This window comes from Ambystoma mexicanum, chromosome 3q (assembly GCF_040938575.1).
Source record: "Ambystoma mexicanum isolate Mex_15411 chromosome 3q, UKY_AmexF1_1, whole genome shotgun sequence".
Lineage (NCBI taxonomy): Eukaryota > Metazoa > Chordata > Amphibia > Caudata > Ambystomatidae > Ambystoma > Ambystoma mexicanum.
The window spans coordinates 297157081-297177284 of NC_090926.1; the positions used below are offsets into that span (position 1 = coordinate 297157081).

At 47.2% G+C, this 20204-nt stretch overlaps 1 protein-coding gene across 2 annotated transcripts in view; it reads left to right on the forward strand.

The window, feature by feature from the left end:
* The window catches only part of TROAP (trophinin associated protein), a 530766-nt gene that overhangs the window by 192863 nt on the left and 317699 nt on the right, over positions 1–20204 (forward strand). For both annotated transcript variants that reach the window (XM_069653825.1, XM_069653826.1), the window contains exon 9: positions 11542–11693. In XM_069653825.1, the coding sequence (XP_069509926.1) occupies positions 11542–11693 (152 nt within the window). The remainder of the gene's footprint in view (positions 1–11541; positions 11694–20204) is intronic.

Genomic DNA, 20204 nt, shown 5'->3' on the forward strand with positions numbered 1-20204 from the left:
CCTTTGTTCATCAACCCCCTAACCCAAAGAGAAACCCATGCATTACGGATAGAAAACGCCTTCAGCAGATCAGTCCCAATAATCTTAAACAGGACCAATGTCCTACGCCTCTTTCACGTGATCCCGCAGCTATCCTCGCTTTACACCAGAGATATAAATCTTGTGATGTTCGAAGACTATCTTCAGCTGGACAGAATCTGCATAGAGCTCTGAGATGCAACCAATTTAGAACTCGTTCTATCAATGCAAAATTCACTTTCCAGACTTGGCTTCAACTGTTGGCGCACAAGAGAACACTATCCCTCACACACAAAACCATCCACTATCTAGACCTGAAGTACCATAAAAAGAAAACTTTCTGACACCGAATCGAAAAATCATCATCATCAACTCAGTACACCAATTCTTCGGCTCGCTTAAACCAATCTCCCAATCAGAGCCGTGCACAACCTCCAGAAAGTACCACCTGACATCAGCGACCAATCAGAAGAGACTATGGCGCCCAACTATCATACACAACAAGCTCTTCAATCACCAATTCATAACCACCAACCGAAACAGATATCTGGTCGCTCTGCTCATGGAACACAAGAGGCAACTCCCACCTATTTTCCCAGTCTTCACCAGAACTAGATACCTACCATATCATCTGTTTACAAGAAACATGTCTCAGTGCAAGTCCCTGCTTCGATGGATTTCTCACCTATCTAAACCTGGCAATTGTCAAAAACCAGGGAAGACCTGCCTCTGGACTCCTGACCCTGATCAAAAACAATCCATAATGGAGCGTAATAAACACAGAAAACATCAACGCTTGGACCCAAATCACGATACTAAAAACCAAAACAACTCTGACCACTGAGCAAGCCTAGATGCTACTTCCTGAAATCAGAAGATTAATTGCAATCTTCAACCTTTACTGGAATCCAGCAGCCATATCCAATGAAACATTAATCGACAGTTTTCCTATCGATCGACAAACTAATCGCTAAACATCAGGAAATCGAATTCATACTCTGTGGAGATCTAAACATCCACCTCTACACCACAGAAGGTACACTCATAAACCGTAACAAACTTTCCATCCAGGCCCGAAAGTGGATGAAAGAAATAACCATCCGCAACCTCATCTTAATTGATCATGCCACTGATGAGACAAAACAACCTATTCCTACCTGGTCTAGAGGAAACTCAGTGCCATAATCGACTTCATTTTTCTATCACCCCACCTACATACATCAATATCGAAAGTACAAACGCTGCTTTCTGACAAGTGACCACAGCCGATTAGCCATACACGGTTGTGGCCTGAACCCAACACCCCAGAAACAACCTAATCTCCTTCTTGAACTGACCAGCACAACAACTAGACGAAAAATACCACAGCAAGCAATGTCTGCCCTGCCGAACGCCTTTCAAAATTCAACCTTGAAAGGCCCGGATTAGCTCGACTACCAATGGATGCTGATCCCCTTCCAAACGAGCTGTCCACCTGTCCTGAAACAACACCTACACACACAAAACGAAGAAACAGCGGAAAAAAAAAAACACACGAAAAACGCTTTGCCAACTAAGAAAGACAAAAAAACCTAGAAAATGCTACAAAAGCAAAGCAAAGAAAATAAAACAAAACTATTCGAATTGGATAAAATCCCAACAATGAATACTTCAACAGCTCGACGCCGAAGACGACGTGAAAACATACAAATCTCACAACACAAGAGAGCTGTGGAACCTATTGGACAATAATTCCCAAAATCAACACAAACTTACTGCTAATGTAATGCAGGAAAGATGGATCCTCCACTTTTCTGAAGTTCGCTTTTCCGATCCACCCGCCTCCAACCCTGTGAAAATTAAAAAAATGGCAAGTAAAAGCAGACTATGAAGATATAATGCTGATGATTCAAAAGCTAAATGGCTCAAGGGCTCCTGGCCTCGACAGAACCTCTAATGCGATCATCAAGCAAGATCCCCCCCAACCTGGGCAATGATTATGTGTAACCGTCTTCACCTTAAATCAGATCCCAAACTCATGGCGGTCTGCCACAATAGTTGCCATACACAAACAGGGCCCCCGTGATGACCCAGAAAACTTCTGTCCCATCTTCGCTCTCTTGGATCCCCTTGGAAAACTATTCGCAACGATTCCATTAAAAAAAAGAAAAGCATCTAACCCTCATGCTTGATGGAACACCACTAGAAACAGTTACCACCTTCAAATACCTTGGAATTCCAATAAACCAGTCTAAGGCAGAGATGCAATGGCTCGAAAAAATCTAACAGAAATCCCAAACTTTGTCCAGGCAAGGCTGCGTACTCCATCACAAATATGGAACATTTTCTTTCAAGCCTTTCATCGCCTATTATAGACACAAATTCATACCTACCATTACCTATGGAACAGAGTGTCATGACCACTAGTCAAGGGGCCAGTCCTTCCTCATCCCCAGGGTCCCATTGGACCCAGTCCTAACGCCTCTGGTACCAGGCTCATTTTAAAATGTGCTCTGCACACTCTAGACCAAGGGCGTGTGCAGCTGGGCCGGGCGTGGCCATGGAACAGACCTGGAAGGCACGTGCTAGAGTCCCAAAGAAGGGCAAGGTGGAATTTGTAGGCAGAGCTAAAGGGAGGGGCCTGAACCAGCCTATATAAGGCCAGCCCATCCACGTGCCCTCGCTTCGCGTTCTTCTGCTTCCAAGCAGCGTAACGCTCTCCGCTGTGCTTACCTGCACAACACTGGATTTAAACAGCCTCATTCTGAAGATATTCCTAAGAATGCTTCTTACCTGCACTCTACCGCTACATCGCCGCAAGCGTCTTCACCCCAACTACTCCATCGCTGCGGACACTTCTTACCTGCTGTCAGCCACTACATTGCTGGGTGCGCGTCTTACCTGCTACCAGCCACCACATCGCTGAGTGTGCATCTTAACTGCAACTCGTCGCGGCCTGTGCCGGACTCTTCTTCTCACCGGCATCCCGTCACGGTCGGAGTCGTCCTCCTGCAACCGCGAATCATCATCATCATCATCGAGAATTCGGACGCCATTCTTCATAGTCTGCCTGCACCTAGGAGGAAATAAGAACACAACAGGTTAGAACTCATTATCGATCGCACGGCCGCATTATACAAGAGACTGGAGTCCCCTTATAAAGACCAACTTACCTGTCACTGTTAAAACTCCAGCCTCTAAGGTCTTCCGAACTCTCTTCGATCCAGATTTACTTCTGCGTACCTATGGAAATGGAATGAGACATTGCAAGGATTACTATTAGACGGAATACAGACAGTCTCTAATCGAACTATATCATAACAAAGACTTACCTTATATGTGGATTGGTCGCAACTGGTCTGGATCAACACTCCCACAGGCCAGTGAAGTAACTTGGTCCGTTCTACGCGCCCCTGCTAGGAAAAGCAGTACGGATAGTTCAATATCACAAAACTACAGAGGCAGCGCTCATCTCCCGAGCCGCAGGTCCAACCACTATCTGAAGGTGATTTCGAAGAGCCAAGTCAAGGGAGGGCTCCAACCATGCCCCAACGCCCCCGCGGAGACCATGTGAGTGGAACACTGAGGCAATAATCGATGCAACATCCGTAAACTGGACAAAGTTTGAGGCAATATTTTGGTGCGAAATCTTGCATCTTCCTCCATAGTACCCTATGCCAAGAATCAGACACGAGATGGCAACACAATCGCTGGATTCCATTGTACTCTGGAAGTGACGGGACATATTTCGCTAGATTCTAACTGATCACAAAACCCCAGCCATACAAATTCTGAGGCTCCACCCAAACACATTCAACAATGCTGTTCTACAAGATTGGAAACTCAAACTTCAACAAGAAATGGCTAACGAAGACATCTCTGAGGAACTTCTAACTCTCCGTCTACAACATGCTAAAATCAAAGTCATGCGCAACGATTGGCTAAAGACGATCCAGCAAAAAAAAAAAAAATTACCAACAGAACCTCCATTGTACTAGATATCCGATTTAATTCATGAACTACCTAAATACCTGACAATCTTCCCCGACACCAACATCAGAACAACGTTCATGAAAGTACGACTAAACACAATACCAACAAGATCCAATCTGGCCATCGCAAGATTCATACCATTTATTGAACAGCACTGCCTTTTTTGCAAAGACCAAGGCTCACCTGAAACCTTATATCATCCTGTGATGAAATGCATGCTACTCAAGTCAAAGAACGATTTGGCACTTTCTTCAACCTCTCATCACAACAAATGGAACCCAAAGAAAGATGGACTGCGTTATTGAACGGGCAAAATGACCAATACATCTATACAGTTGCCCAGTTCCTCCAAAACATTCTTGGACTTGGATAACCGACTCATTGAGAATCCCAAAACCTTTCCACTTTTCCAGTTCTGTCTTCTCATAAATGAAAAAGTTTATAAATAAACTACTCCCATTTTTAAAAAAAAGAAAAAAAAAAGATATATATCCGCTTCCAGAACATTGCATCTGGGACATCTCCCTTCTGAGGAGGGAAACATTTCCATGAGGCCAGCTGGGTGAAATGTGTTCTGTTCAGGATCTTGAAGTGAATAAGTCTATACCTAGAGTTCAATGTCGCCTGCCTCGCTAGCCTACATATTTTCAACCAGTGTCTCTGCAAGGGTGACAGAGATCCCTTTCCCATGTACCCCTTATATCCACAGTTTGCACGCTACAAGACACCTGTGCCAGTATATATATGATGCAGACCCAGGTTTTTCCATCCCAACTGACGACAGTAGGAAGCAGAGGCATGGTTGTGATGTAGGTTCTAGTGGAAACCCAGGCCACATTGAAGCCGTGGATGAGCGAATCCGGCAATACTGGAGCCTATGGGTCGGCGTATCACCTACATGTATCTTGATCAAGTCCCATGTGACGAAAATCCCCTCATAAAACAGGTTGCCCACATTTTGAATGAGAGCCTCCCGCCAGTGCATTACTAGTGATTTATCCCACGTTGGACTCAGGGACAGTATGCCCCAGATCGGTATAGCCCAAGCTACCTGCGTGGCTTTCACAGATCCATCGGGTGGATATGGCGATGTGCTTTCCCTATAATTACATTTATCAGTGATTTCGAGGAACCCCCCCGTCCCTCAATCCTCATATGGGACAATTTCGGGCCACTGTATACCCAGTATGTCGCATAGTACGCCTGCTCTGTTAAGTAATATAGTTTGAAATCGGGGTCTGACAGTCTCCTCCTCCCACCACCCCTCCCAAGCTCGTACACCAGTTTGAGACGTTGCCATTTTACTTGAATTTGTCCTTGCCGGACAAATGAGGAACATATCTGAGCTAGACTATTGAAGAACAATCTGCCAGGCCATATAGGGATATTGCAAAACCAGTAGAGAAGCTTAGGTAGAATAGTAATCTTTATTAATGCGACTCACCCCATGAACGAAATAGGAAGAGGTTTCCATTTTTCCAGCTTGCTGCCAATTTTAATCACTAGGGAGTTATAGTTGAGCAATTTTAGTAAGAGCTGGTGAGCACGCAATGTCAATTCCAAGGTATCTAATGCTCGATGGCGACCACTGCAGCCCATACATATTACATGGTTCCTGTGTTATGTCGGTTAACGGAAAGACCTCAGACTTGCTGTCGTTTAAACGCAAGCCAGAATAGTTCCTGAACTTGCGTGCCTCAGTTAATATTCTCTGCAGATGCTTCCCTGCGTCTCATATATACATCATTATATTGTCTGCATGTACCGTGATGAGTTCCACCTGTCCTGCAATGTGTATCCCGGTGCGCGCATAACAAGCACGCATAAGATCTGCCATTGGTTCTTTTATTAGGGCAAACCGGGGTGAGAATGGGCACCCCTGCCTGGTGCCGCCCTTCAGTGCTCCTACTGGCGAGAGCACACCATTCACATAGACTTTGTCATATGACTGTATATATAAAACTATTTAATAAAGTTTGGTCCAACCCATAATTATGCAGCGTCCTGAATAAAAAGGACCAGAACACTGTGCCAAACGCCTTCTGCATGTCCAACGCAACATCGACCCCATGACTGTCCTATGGTATCTGCGCAATTATATTATTTATTCACTGTATGTTAGACGCTGTTTATTTCCCCAACTGCTCCTCACGTACCATATATGGCATTAGTGGGTTCAGTCGTGATGCCAACATTTTTGCAAAAATCTTTGCATCAGTATTTATTAAAGATAACTGCCAATACGACCCACAATCATCGGAGACTTGCCAGGTTTAAGGAATAAAATAATTATTGCTTCAGGCATAGATTCGGGCAGTATCCCCACTTCTGAGGCTTCAGACCAGACCAAAAGCAATCGCGGAGACAGCTCATCCAAGAGCTCCTTATAAAATTCTGCCTGTACCCCGTCTGATCCTGGGAGATCTCAAATGGCTTTCTTGATTTCGGCCACTTTTATTGGCTCATCCAACATATCCCGTGTCTCAGCAGATAGTGTTGTGGGGATTTTTGCAAGATGTACATCTATCTCCGATGTTGTGACTGCACTTTTTAGAGTATACAATTCCTTATAAAAATCATAAAATACTGCATTTGCCTCTTCAGCCGTGTTGGTTAATACACCGTCTGGTTGAATTGTACATGAAACATTAGAGCTGCCCATGTGGGTACGAAATGTTTGCACCAGCAACTTCCCTGGTCTATCCAGTTCCCTATAGTGGTACGCGGCGGCAGGCCTATTGAAATAGAGCAACTCACTATTGGCTATGTCACGATATTTGTCTGTTTGCCTTAATGTAATTTCTAATTTGGGGCGATTGAGCCGTAACACATCTCTGTTGCAATTGCGCGAGTATATCCTCGCTCCTCTTCAACTCCCCTCTGATGTCCCGCAACACTCCAAATTCTATAGACCTAGCAATACCCCTGAAGTACACTTTGAACACTTGCCAAAGAATGGCATGTGTGCTCACTGACCCTTCATTAATGTCAAAATAACTGGCAATATGCTCCGCCATGTTTGCCTGGAAAACTGGGTCCTCTAAGGCTGTAGGTTTAAAATGCCATTGCAGTCTCAGTGCAGTATTCCCAGGAATGTCTAACGAGAGTAGCACCAGGGAATGATCCGACAATGTTCTAGGGAGAATCTGGCACTCAACTACCTAACTCTGCATTTTGTGAGACACCAGCCATAAATCGATACGCGGGTGCATGTCCTGCAACGACGAAATAGTAAGTGTATGCGCGCTGAGTAGTGTTGAGCGCTCGCCACACATCCCTAAGCCCTAAATCCTCAGCAAGCGGGAGCATAGTACGTGCTGCATTAGTTAATGACCTAGCTGCTGATGAGGTGCGATCTAAATGTGTGTCGAGTATGGTGTTGAAATCTCTGCCGCAGACAACTGATGCAGTGGGGTATTTGGCAAATTCTTGAAACCACTTGCTGTCGAAGTTTGAGTCATCAACATAAGGACCATATACATTGATCAGGAGAACCTCAAGATTTTCCAAAACAAACCGCCCACAGTCATCACCTACAGTTTTAAAAAGCACAAACGGCAAAGACCAGTACACCAAAACATAACCCTGCGTGCCCTGGTGGAGTAAGAATTGTATTATCTTGGGTCGTCCCACCCCGGGGCTACCCTACGTGCTTGATATTGTGACATGTGGGTTTCTTGAAGAAATAAAAGTTTAACCCCGAGCCTGTTAGCATATGAGACAACCATGCGCACCTTCATTGGGGACCCTAACCCCTGTACATTCCAGCTCGGCGGCTTCACATTACAGGAGTCGTTCCCGGCCATGGTCTCAAACATGTTACAGTAAACATCCTTGGGCAACCCGTTGTGACTAACACGTTTGGTACTGTATTTACCCTGTGAATTTTATAACTCTTATAACTCTTATAACTCAACATCCACCCTGATTTCCCCCCCACCCCCACCTACATAGTACCCCAATCTTTGACTATACATGTCCCAACCCTGCCCCTCTCACCCCTAACCTTCCCACCCTAACTAGCATATGCACTCACATTCTGGGGCGACCGTTAACGCTACAAGTGGAGATTCGACGCAAGCAGCAATATTTTCTCTGCAACTCATGAAAAACAAACTACCATCAGCACACCATTACCACATAATGGGTGAGTGATTCAACTGTGACGCAATATCAAGACGCTCATGGCCCTCGGCCCGCCGGGAGCAGGATATGATCTCCACGAACGATGCAGCCTCCTCAGGAAATGTAAAAAAGTACATCTTATTATTAAATTGCAGACGCAGTCGGGCAGGTTAAAGCATGGCATAAGGTATTTCACGCTCCCTGAGGAGCTTTTTAACACCAACAAATGAGCGCATTTCATGCTGCACCGTTAAGGTGTAGTCTGGGAAGATGCAGACCATGCCGGATCCCATCTTTAACTCTTCTTTCTCATGTGCAGCCTTCAGCACGAAGTCTGTCTCTGTAATTCATCAGCCGAGCAATTATAGGCCTGGGATACCCACCCGGTCTTGGCCTCGCCATTAATGCCCTATCTGCACATTCCACCGCGAACAGCAGGTACCACCAGGGATTGCCCAGCAGCTATCAACAATTCCTCCACTGCGGTCTCCATTGCACCATTCAGACCGTCATCGGGCACACTTATAATACGTATGTTATTCTGCCTCGACCTTGCCTCCAAATCCTTGCATCTAACCTTGACAGTGCCCATATCCTTAGCAAGAGACGTCCCGTTTCCCTGCGATGCTGTTATGGCATGCTCTGCAGTGCTGATCCATTTTTCTGCTCCTGTTAATCGTCTAGTTGGGGTGTGTGCGTATAGTAGTAACATTGACTGTTATTCCATCCAGTTTGTCGTTGAGGGAAGCAAACCCTTGCTGCATTAGAGCCATGATCCCCCCCCCCTCCCCTGAAGATCAGTGGGTGGGGAGGCGAGGGTCCCTCTGCAGGCGCCTCATCACTTGTATCCTCGCCCGCCATCACCACCAGCTTCAAGGTGGGTTTCGTAAACCTATCAATAGAACCACACTTCTTGTGGCCAGCCCCCTTAGTCATGCTGTATCACAGTGCAGCTATAGCCCCTTAATCAGTAATGTACAATGCTACTTGCCCCCAAACTGAGCACAGGGTGCAAGAGGGGGGTCCTCTCCACCACTTTCTTCCTACTAGTTAAACAGCTAAAGAGCGCCCATCAAGAGGATGGGGCAGTAGTGTATCATCAATTTTATCACCACATTATCTGCTCCACAAGCCCAAGGTGTGCGACGCACTGGCCACTTAGAAATTTGCAAGCTCAAGACTGTGGATGAGCCGTGTGTGGCAGTGGATAGACTCACATCCAACACCACGCAGCTCAGCGCACACAAGAAATGTCACTAAAGAGAGGGGACCAAAGTATAGGCTCTGCTAACCGGCAGCTCCACCACAACTCTCTCGTACCACAGCTAACCAGCTGCTCCGGAAACATTGTGCCGTGATCTGTGCAACTGTTCCCACTGCGGTCGGCCGGCACCCCCGCAGAATCGAAGCCGAATGCCCATATTGCAGATCAATCCGTGAACTTCAGTCCGCCACAGAAGCTGCTCCGAAGCCGCTCTCCGAAGTGTCATCCCTCACCGCGCCTCAGCCTTACGACAGAGAAAGCGGGGAAAGGCAAAAACAAAAGAGAGCACTCGTGCTGACCCAGCAGAGACTGGTCCAAGCACCGCTTCAGGTCTTCGGCATTCAGCCCTCGCTTCGGGACCGCAACCCGCCGTATTTCAGCCAGGCCGGCCACCAGTAGCACATATGCTTTGCCCCAGAGCCACCCGGAGTACGCCACTCAGAAGCTCAGCGCCAGTGACCGCTCCGCTCCCAATGACACGCGCCGAGCGGGCATAGGCTGAGTAGTGTGGGCTCCCTTTGCTCTTGTTACCTGACCCCTACCTATGGAATAACATTGTAGACCAGTTTTGTTGTGGAAAAATTATAGGCCGTAGGCTTTTTATTTTCTTACAGAAAATACACAAAAACATATATAACAATCTGCTTTTGGGCACATCGTGTCCAGCTTTGTGGATGCCCAAAACTTCTCCTCCCCAGGTCTTTGTTACCCTTAGGCATCCGTTCCTGGACACGTGCCGCCTACGACTTTCTTGTACCGAAGAAAGTACTCGGCGTTCCGGCTCCTGCCCGTTTCCTTCTTCTTTGGTTATCTTTGTAGGGTGGATTCCGTTCCTGGACATGTGCCGCGTGCCGCCTACGACTTTCTTGTACCGAAGAAAGTACTCGGCGTTCCGGCTCCTGCCCGTTTCTTTCTTCTTTCGTTATCTTTGTAGGGTGGGTTGGGTGGTAAACCGTTTTTCTTCCCCCTTTTCCAGGCCCTAGGAGCTTACCCGAATGAGGTGAGCTCCTTACCTGGTTTGTGCTCCTTCCTTCTTTCTGGGGACTACTTATACCCCCAGGGCCCTTTGTTCTTCCCTTGGGGGGGCCGGACTTGCCCCCCTGTTTCCCCTCACACCTTTCCTTGGCGTCTTTGTGCCATTTCCTGGCAACACTGGGGTGAGGGCGCCATCTGGCCGCCCCTCCCCTTAGCTTTCTCACCGCTTCTCCCCCACCCTGCGCCTAACCCCCCAGGCCCTTCATCGTGTCGTACTTCGTACGGCCCGGGGCCTGGGGCAATCGCCCTTCAGCAATGTTTCACAAATTTGCGGCCAGAGATGCAACACTTCCAGCCCTGTATCGTCCGGGAAATCCCCACCCAGGACGCAGCTGAAGCGCAATCCGCATTCTTGGGAAACGCGCAACAGCGCCCCCCAGTATTTCTTATTAAAATGTATGTTGTCTTTCTGTATCCTCTGGCTAGGTTTAGAATTGCTTCCAGCCCTCTCTAGAATCATTATAGACTGTGTTGTGCGTCCTTGCTCAGCCACTGGCCATGTAGTTCCGGCAGAGAGAGGGCCAGAGCAAGGCAAAGGATGGGAAACTGGAAGAGGAAGGCCGGAGTGATAGAGAGAAGTCGTCCTGTGACCAAGTGAGGAAAAAGAAATTGTAATGGAAAAAGGTTATTACCTTTTTCTTGGCTGCAGTCGTGTTCTTACCAAATGTGATGTCTGGGACAGAGCAGTGTGGGTGTTTGTATTTTCCTAAATATTTCCTAGAAGTCTATAAATACTGTGATATAGTTACCTTTTGGCATTGGAGACCTGTAGGAGCATTTTAACTGTTTTCTAATATTTGGTTACCTTTCTTTCGCTCCCTCTCGTGTCTAGATGTATTGTGCCTACCACCAGATACTGAACCTGCAATAACATAACAATAGTAGTGTGTGGCATTAAGTGTTTTTGTTTTTAAACACACTAGAGGGTTTTATACTTTATTGCTAAATTACTTCTCTGAAAGAGGTCTCTGTAACATCATACATGTGTATTTTTCAGTATTTCAGTGTGGTGTTTTCTATGGATGGGTGCTCTACTCCACTTTAATATTAGTTGTTGTACAGCCCTAATCGGATAAGCATGTGGAAAAATAACCTTAACATTAACTTCAAAATCATTTGTGTTACAGGTGAAACCACAGTGCCAAATGAACACCGTTTTGCAAGCCAGAGAGGATTGTTTAATTGGTGACCAGCCTAAAAAAGCAACGGATTCAGCCAAACTACCATCCCCTGCAAAGCCCGTAGGCATGCCAATTGGGGCATTGAGTGCTGCTGATGGGTGAGTCTGTGATGCTTGGTTTGATTGCCTCAAACACGATAGGTTTCCGGAAGCCCAGAAATGGCTGAGCTGGATTCATAATATTGGCCTCTTGCGGTCTAATATTCAAGGATATCTTGGATACCCTATTGTCGCCTGGGTTGAACTGCATTGCTAGGGAGAGGGAGCTGGTTATCGCTGTTTTCCGTCCCTGAATAAACGTTTGTACACCCATTCTTCTGCATGTGGGGAACATATCTGCCTGGCACAGTAAGCATGGCAGAGGCTGGCCCACCCCACTCCCCTGCTCGGAAGTACCTATTTTGTTGTTGCAACCTGGAAACCCATCATTGGTTACCATATGCTAAAGTCTGGCCGCTGAAGGAGAAACTTGTATCTCTTGGGGGTTATGTAACTACTTTGTGGGTTATGTGGGCGTGTTGGTTACCTGCTCCATGGTTACTAGAACGTTTAGGAAAGATGGGGTTCCAGAATGTTTGGGATAGAGAGCAGTTGGAAGGCAACCTGAAGCAGGGGCTTAAGGAATATTAATAAAGACACTTGAAGTTGACCCACCTGACTCCTGCGGACATATTGGCGACAAGATGTTCCTGCTAAAGCCCCTGCTGGTGAGATCGGGCATCCTGTAAGTGCAGAACCACCTTCTTAGTTGCCAGTTGTTAGGGAGAATTCTCATTTCTGTGCTAATTCCCTTTAACCTTCGAGACCCCCAGCTCTTTTTGGATGGTGACGCACAGTACCTTCAGTGCAGTGTCAAAGAGAAATCCTTTAGATTTCTCTTAAGATTTAAATACCTTTTTGTGCGTGAACTACAGTTCCCAACAATAGTAAAGTGAAATTGACTTTACTTACCTTTTTCCTATGTAGATCCAGCACACCCCATCTTATGTGGAGTGCTCGGGGTTACTTAGTAGCCCCTTTTCCTACTTACTCATGTAACATGTTTTATGTTCACCTCACCTCTTTAAATGGCTGGTGGCAGTGGTTTAATTTTCCTACCGTTTGCGTTTTTTTTTTTACCGCAGGCTGAACCCTCAGCTGCAGTATACCACCCATGGGTGATAATTGTGTCAAAATGGCCCGGTCTTGTTTTTTCGCCATTTCTTGTTTGTGAGGTCTTTCTTGGGTTTTACTCTGTGCGGCAAACCAGGTTTAACCCCTTTGTTCATACTGAAACCTGCCTCTGGCTCCAGTGTGTCTGGCAGGGCAGGAAGCGAGGGAGGTGCCTAAAACTCCCTGTCCTTCGTTTCCTTGATTACCTGAATGCACCCAGTGCTGATTGGCTGTCTTTGCAGGACAGCCATCCTGCTGTGAGTGACAGCTAGGCTGTGCACAAATGGGAGAATCCTGCATAAAAGGTGAGGCTTCTTGAACAGAAGACCGAGTCGATCACTGGGCAAAACATCAGACGAAGGAATCGTGAAGAGAAACTTGCTGCATCCTCCTGGACCGTTGAACTGCCTGGTGAAGCCATGCTGCTGTGTTGAAACTGCTTTTCCAAATCGACTACAGACACTCCAGAAAGGACAACTTTTTCTCTTGCGTTGGTGGGACCAACTAACCCCAACACTAACTTTGCTGGAGAACCTTCCCCTACTGGCTGTACTTCTTTGCTGTTGCTGGAACCGAGTACCAGGGGTCGAGTGCCTCGTCTTTAATCCAGACTGAAGCTCCAGGAAGATCCGGAGGACCCTTCCGAAGCAGGACGACTCGAGCTCGAGTCACCTCACCAGAGTGCTGGCCTCAAGGAGTGAAGGAAGCCCATCAAGTGTCCAAGATCCGCGGTGGTGCTATTTGTCGATGGCTGAAACTGCGAAGTGCAGCTTAAGTGAAAAGAGCCGTAGCTGTCACCGACATTCGCATTGCAGTGCAGGAGTCCTCCAGACGTCCTCCCTCTTGTCCCCATGACTGAGGCACAGGAACAAAAGATCTGCAACTCTACAACCAGGACAGAAGCAGGCTGGAGCCTCTTCTTCTAACCTAAGGTACTGTTCTGACTAAGGGGTACTTACCTCTTGGTCTGTAGCTCGCTTGTCTCAGTTGAGATATGCAGTAGCTGCCTTTCTAACTTTTCACAAGTGTAACAGCTTGTGGCCCAACAGTGAATTTCTACATCAAACTCTCTAACTTTGTGCAGGACTTGTTTTCTAAGAAGTGCCTCAGCTCCATAGACTCTGCTCAAATTGACTTTGGCTGTCCTGGCTGCCTGCAGACTCTTCTGACCTATTGACTTTGATTCTAACTGTCCCTCATAGGTGTTACATTGGTTTTTAACTAGTATTGCTGGGAAAAGTTTATCTAGACTTCATTGGGGGATTAAAAAGTGCTCGCATGCTTTGTGAACCTGTTAACCTTTTTTCCTTCCATTAACCTTCCCTTTTTACCAACTTCAGAATTTACCAAGTACAAAAAGTGATATATAAATGCCAGTACTGTCCTAGTTGGTGAAGTCACCTCAGGGTGTAGGAAGTGTGCATGAAGCATCTCTAAAGAGTATCGACTTGCTTGACCTGATCCTGAGAAAGTATTTTGAAGTGTATTTATATTGTTGCACATTACCCTTTTTAAAGAATGCTAATTTAAAACGGACTGTTAAATAAATAATTATTTTTCTAGATAACCTTGAGTCTAAGTGTTATTTGGATACTTGTATTCGTGGATTTTGATGCTACAGCTCTACAGCTCACATTTACCCCATTTGAGATGTCTGGCTGCTCAGTGACTCTTCCAAATTGTGTAGTACAGACCTATATCAATATCTGGGTTACTTAATACCAAGAGGACCGGGTTGGTGTAGTCTCCCCGAGAGTTACTACATCAGATTTTGCTTAACACCGGTGTTTGCTGCCACCCCTTATCCTGGTGTGGTTGTTTCCCCTCTACACAGTGCTACGCTCCTTCTGGTTAACTCGTTCCTACACCTCAGGTAAGGAGTTGGGTGCCAGTCAAGTCTTGCTGCTCGCCGAGCGAGCGAACGATTTGGCTGTAGTTGAGGGTGGCTTGTGATCTGGGCACAGAGTAGGCAAGCATACGGCCCAGGAGCGTTGCTCGGTGGGTGCTGGCAAGCCGCTCTTGGCACATGGGCCTCTAGTTACCTGCAAGGAGTCTGCAAGCATGCGTCAAACATCGAGATTGAGATTCAGCCCTTGTGGAGGTGCGCCATGGGTGTCTGGCAGCACAGCTGCATGCTGAGCGCTCTAAGCCTGAGAAAATGCAGATGCATTGTGCTCCGTGTGGAGCTACGTTAGAGGAAGGGAAATTCCTTTGTGCGAGAACGTGAGCCAAATGAAAAGTCGTTCATCTCTGTATACCGGCATCAGAGGAGAACGGTGCATTTTCTCGTTCCTGTGATTGTCCTGTGTTTGATGGAACAGTAGTCTGCAGAGCCACCTGCGGTTTACACGCCATCTGAAGGTGTGAAATGAGGAAGTGTTACTTGCCTCAAATAAGGGCTTCTGCTTTCTTTAAAGGATACCAGAATGTAGAATCTGCCTGGCCCCACGGTATTCATGGTACACTTGGGAACTCCCAAGATAAAATCAGGCACTTGGAAGACTGGTTTTCTGCATTATTTAAAGACCACATGTGGTGTCCATGTATGGATGGAACAGAAAGTGTCCTTACTCAGCCCTTTTCTCGGATATGTGGGGCTGAGGGGGGCAAAGAATGAGATGCCCTACTGGATCTTGACGACCGCGGTGTAAGTGAAGGGGCTACCAAGTAAGAGTATGCGCTGAAAGTTGGACAAGCCTTTCAATCCACAAGTTGCACTATTAGGGAACGTTAGAATTTTGCTATGAGGGAGCAGATACCTGGAGAGCCTGTGGAATGTGTGACTGCACTTGGGAGAACTAGTGGCCACATGCAACCTAGGGGGGTACGTTTGATCACATAAGGGATCAATTTATGGCAACGTGCAATCAAGAGAAAATAAGAGGAACTGTGTCTAAAGGATGATCCTTAATAGGGCAAAGTATTGGGAATAGCCAAGAGTTGAACACTCCCTAAATTTCTTAGTTAAGCTTGCTAGGGCGAAGGTGTCAGAGAAAGAGGGTGCATAAGAGGTAATGAAAGTTGAACTGGGTGCTTGAACAAAGTAAAAGTATGTGCGAAGAAAAGTGGAGACTGCAATTAATAGAATCATTTTCAGGGGATTGAAGGAAGTCTTCGAAAATGTGCTACAGGTGTGGGAGTGTGGTGCATCTGTCCGGTGCACTAAATTGCCCAGGGAGGAAAGTGATGTGCAAGAAATGCAACCGATGGGGACACTTGATGAACCATTGCTAAAACTTTAAAAAGGAGAAGAAAGGTGTTAATGTTGTGCACAATGGTGGGCAAACTGAAGATGACTCGGATAGTGATGTTGTTGCAGGGCCAGAAGTTTTGTCCCTTGGAGTAGTTGGGGAGGGATGTGGCAATGAGTCGGACTGCACAGGTGCATGTTAATGGGATACCCATTGTTAAGGAGGAGTGGAAACGCCGGTTAAGCAGACAGGCGGGGGGAATTCCCACACCCTAGAACAGTCCAAAAATGTGAGAGAGTTTTAGTAACGCTCAACATAAAACGTGGGCAGCAATTAACATCAAAAGTCTCCAAGCTCGCGCTTGTCTTAGGCTTGACAAAGGGTTATAGACAGAAAGCACGTCCTAACGGATGTCCCGTTATTCGTCTGCATCAGAAATGCTACAGTGTGAAGGGATGGTTGGGAGAATCAACTAAGTAAAGATTCCATAGGGCTTAGTTTTTCATTGGTTGCACTCGATGTGGAGGCTCTGCCTGAGACCACATACTAAATTGATAGAGGTGAATTCATGTCATCTCTTCTCAATTGGCGGGTGCAACATATAATGACGTTGTTGGTGGTGGTGGTTAGGGATTGGCTTTCTCAGCCTTGGCAATTTTTAAGGCTATCAGCACATGAGCAATACTAGTAGCCCTGTGGAGCGGCACCAAGGTGCTGCTTCTCACATTTGGATTACCATCTCCGATTCCCTAGGCCTCAAGCCAGAACTTGGCATATCTTTTATCTTTGTCTCAAGCACTTGATGGGACCAAAGGCCTCAGACTGCCTGTCCCTAGGTGATCTTGTCCAACTGCAGGTCACGTGTGTGGAGACCACATTTTGAATTATTCTCCTCTGCATTTGCTAGGATTTCAGCCCTTAGGTGTCCTACCTTCCTTGGCCTTGGGAGACTTGTTTGAGCTATTATCTCCCGAATACTAAGCCTTAGTGAATGGGAATCTGACCTTCCAGTATTTGTTTGTTGGCAAAGATGGCAAGCCGCTCCACATTGCCATGCTCAACACTCGCTCCACCGCCAAACACTCGTCTGACATCTGCAACCTCCCCAAACTCGTGGATCTCGATGTGCTTGCAATCAGAGACCTGGTTCAAGGATGGCTCTGTCACAAGCTTTTACACACTCCTCCCTGAAGGCTAGAAAATCCTCTCTGCACCCAGGCCAGAGATGACAGGTGGGGGAGTGGCGCTTACTTCCCAGAATGGATACCTGTGCCCATCGTCCCTCCTCGGGTCTACTCCTCAGAGTGCCTAGTTTGCAGACTCTCACTCTCTCCTTACTCTTCTCTCCTTATGGCCACCTTCTATCGACCAGCAGGACAGTCCACTCTCTTCCTCTCGGAATGGGCTGACGTGGCCTCCTCTCTACTTTCCTCCTCCTCTCAACTACTCCTGATGGGTGATCTTAACATCCACCTGGACTCTCCTGACTCCTCGGGTCCTTTCCGCAACCTTTGCGACTCTCTCCCCCTCTCTATCCTACCCTCTGGCTCCATGCACACCGCGGGCCACACTTTGGATGCTGTCATCTCTACTGAAATCCCCCTCTCTATCCGTCTCACTACCTCTCTTGGATTGACCACTCTCTTCTCTCAACACACCTGGAGCTCTCCTCTCCTCTTGCAACAGCACACCCGGCACGGCCACTCGGCTTGAAAGTTACCAGACCCATGAAAAAAGTGACCGTGGCTGCCTTTGCCTCCACCACTCTCCTCCGCCCATTCCTGCGGCTGACTCCCACCCTGACACAGCCCTCGCTAACTTCAATCTCTCTATCGCCAACACTCTTGATACTCTTGCCCCTGTCATGAGGGTCCGACTGAAGCCTTCCAAAAAGTGCAACTTTTGGTACAACTTCGATCTGGCTGCCCTTAAACGCAAATGCAGGGCAGCTGAGCGGAAATGGAATTCGTCGGGCAAACCAACTGAAACTGGCCTGCCGCCTCCTTCTAAGGCAATATCGACTCTGCATCCGCTCCAAAAAGAGTCTTTATTGAAGCCGGTATCTCCGCGGCATCAAACACAGCCAAACCTTTCAGTCTGTAAGGAACTGGCCAATCTTACAGCATCCTCTTCTGTCACACCCACCCAGGACCTTTGCTCATCCCTGGCTGCACACTTTATCACAAAAACCCAAGACATCCTTCCCTCCCTCTCAGCACAAACCAACACCGGAGCCTCCCTTGCTCTCCCTGATCCCCCTCCACTCCCCCTCTTCTCTCTCACCCGTCACACCCAATGAGGTCTCCAGACAAGTCCGGTCTATGAAGGCTTCATCCAAACAGGTGGACCCCTTCCCCTCCCAAACCATAAAGGACAATATTGACTTCCTCGCCCCAGCCTTGGCTGATCTCTGCAATCTCTCCTTTTCCACTGGCATTTGCCCAACTGCTCTTAAACACTCCTGCGTGCACCTTCTGCTCAAGAAACCCTCTGCCGACCACTCCATTCCGACAAACTACCGCCCTATCTCCATTACTCTTTCCCTGGGCAAAATCCTAGAGAAGTTGGCTATCTCTCAGCTGTCCCTCCACACTGAATCTATTGGTTGCTTCCACAACCATCAGTCTGGTTTTAGAGCATCCAGCGCACGAAATTGCTCTTCTGAACACCCGTGAAGACCTGCTCTCAAATCTCGACACTAACACTCCCTCTGTCCTCATTCTCCTCGACCTCTCCTCTGCCTTCAACACTTAACCACAACATCCTGATTGCATGTCTGTGACACCCTGGGAATCACAGGTCCGGCACGGACGTGGTTAACCTTTTTTCTCTCCGACCACCCATTTCAGGTGGAACTCTGAGACTTTCACTCGGCTAGCGTTCTTTAAACCTGTGGCGTTCCCCAGGGATCTAAGCTATCCCCCCTGGTTCTTCAAAGTCTAAATGGCTGCTTTGGCACATACGATTGCCACTTTGTACTCTAACTTGCAGTATTATGCGGATGACATGCAACTCTCCTTCAGGCTACCCTCAGCCACCTCCTTTACCTCGCTCATATCGGATTGTCTGCAATTCAGTCATGGTGTGCTGCAAACAACCGCTGCCTCAACGCCAGTAAGACTGAGATCACTCGCTTTGGAACTACTTCTCCCGCTTTCCCACTCTCATTGGCCGGCCTCCCTTAGCCCTGCGCCTGCACCTACCTGCAAGGCAAAAAACCTTGGGGTCGTCTTCGACTCCACTCTCCTTCTCTCACATTTCGGACATCTGTAAAAAGTCTATCAGCTACACCTTCTCTGAGGTACTCTGCCGTTTCTTACTTTCTCTCAACGGCTCACTCTCTACCTGTGAGACCTCATCACTTTTTGCTGGACTCCTGGATCTTTCTGTCAGTGCTCCTGAATGAGGGGAACCTTCTTCCCCTAATTCTTTTGCTCAGGCTATGGGAACCTTTGTTCATTATGTTTCTACTTTATTTTATGCAGTCATGCTTTCCTTCATATTTTGTATGGCATCTGTGATTCACTTCTGCAGCACACAGCACCTTTTGTGCAGGGTTTGCTGGGAGTCCTTTGGGCTTTCCCTTTTATTTTATTTTCCTTGTGAGAACTACTGTTCCCAAGGATAGGGCCATACTTTTTATCCTTGTTACCTTTTTTCTTTTGTGAGATCAGCGCACACACCACCTTTATGTGGAGTGTTTGAGTTGCATAGTATCCTTTCTCCCTGTTCCAGTAACATTTGTTAGTGACCAGCATACTTGAGTGGTTGGTGGCAGTGGACATGTTCTACCAACTTGTGTCATTTTTACCAGCATGCTGTTTTCACAGCTGCGGTAATGCATACAAGGGTCCCCAAAGACCCAAAATGGTGGCTGTATTCTGTATTTGCCATTTCTTGTATGCTTGTCTTTTCTTGGTCCTTCTGCCATCCTGGGTGGGGGGAGGTCCTGGTCTCTTTTTGTCTTTGAAGGGAATCCTTTGTGAAGCCTGCCACGTCACCAGTTTGTCTGTGAGGACAGGAAACCGGGTAGGAGTCCGAAACTTTGCCGGTCTTGGTCTTCTGGAATTCCTGCCTGGAACCAGTTCCAACTGGGAGGTTGTTTGTCCTGAAAGGACAGCCACCCCCCCAAACTTTGGATGTAGCAGGAGTATTGATTGGCTGGGTGCCTAGATAAAAGGCGAGGATACTGAGGCTGATGACAAGCCGACCACTGGAACACAAGAACCAAAGAAGGCTACGACCAGATGCCTGCAGCACCTTCCAG